Genomic DNA, 379 nt, shown 5'->3' on the forward strand with positions numbered 1-379 from the left:
CGCGCGGGTGCGCAGGTAACGGGTGCAGTGGCTGTGGCCGTTGTAGTCCGCGAGGTCGGCGGCCGTGTACCCGTCGCGGTCGCGGACGTCCAACTCCGCGCCGTTCACTACCAGGATCTGGCAGCACTGCAGGGGCGCGCAGTGAGGACCCCTGGCCGGTAGCCGGGACCTCGGCACGGGGGCAGAGCTGTGCTGCGAGCGTGGCGCCAGCAGAGGGCGCCCGCCCCTCCCGCTCTCGCCTGGCCTCCGGGCCCGCCCGCGCCCCGCCCTCACCTCCAGCTCCCCGTTCTCGGCGGCGTCATGCAGCGGGGTCCCGCCCCACAGGTCGGCCACGATCTCGCCGCCGTGCAACAGGAGCCAGCTGAGCACTTTGGCATGG

At 73.9% G+C, this 379-nt stretch overlaps 1 protein-coding gene across 1 annotated transcript in view; it reads right to left on the reverse strand.

Moving 5' to 3' along the window:
- ESPN (espin) overlaps positions 1-379 on the reverse strand; it is a gene marked incomplete at its 5' end in the record, with an annotated part of 34,169 nt that overhangs the window by 17,766 nt on the left and 16,024 nt on the right. The window contains 2 exons of the mRNA XM_010850199.1: positions 20-126; positions 274-368. Of these exons, the coding sequence (XP_010848501.1) occupies positions 20-126; positions 274-368 (202 nt within the window). The remainder of the gene's footprint in view (positions 1-19; positions 127-273; positions 369-379) is intronic.

Source organism: Bison bison, unplaced genomic scaffold (assembly GCF_000754665.1).
Source record: "Bison bison bison isolate TAMUID 2011002044 unplaced genomic scaffold, Bison_UMD1.0 scf7180017864289, whole genome shotgun sequence".
NCBI classification, from domain to species: Eukaryota; Metazoa; Chordata; class Mammalia; order Artiodactyla; family Bovidae; genus Bison; species Bison bison.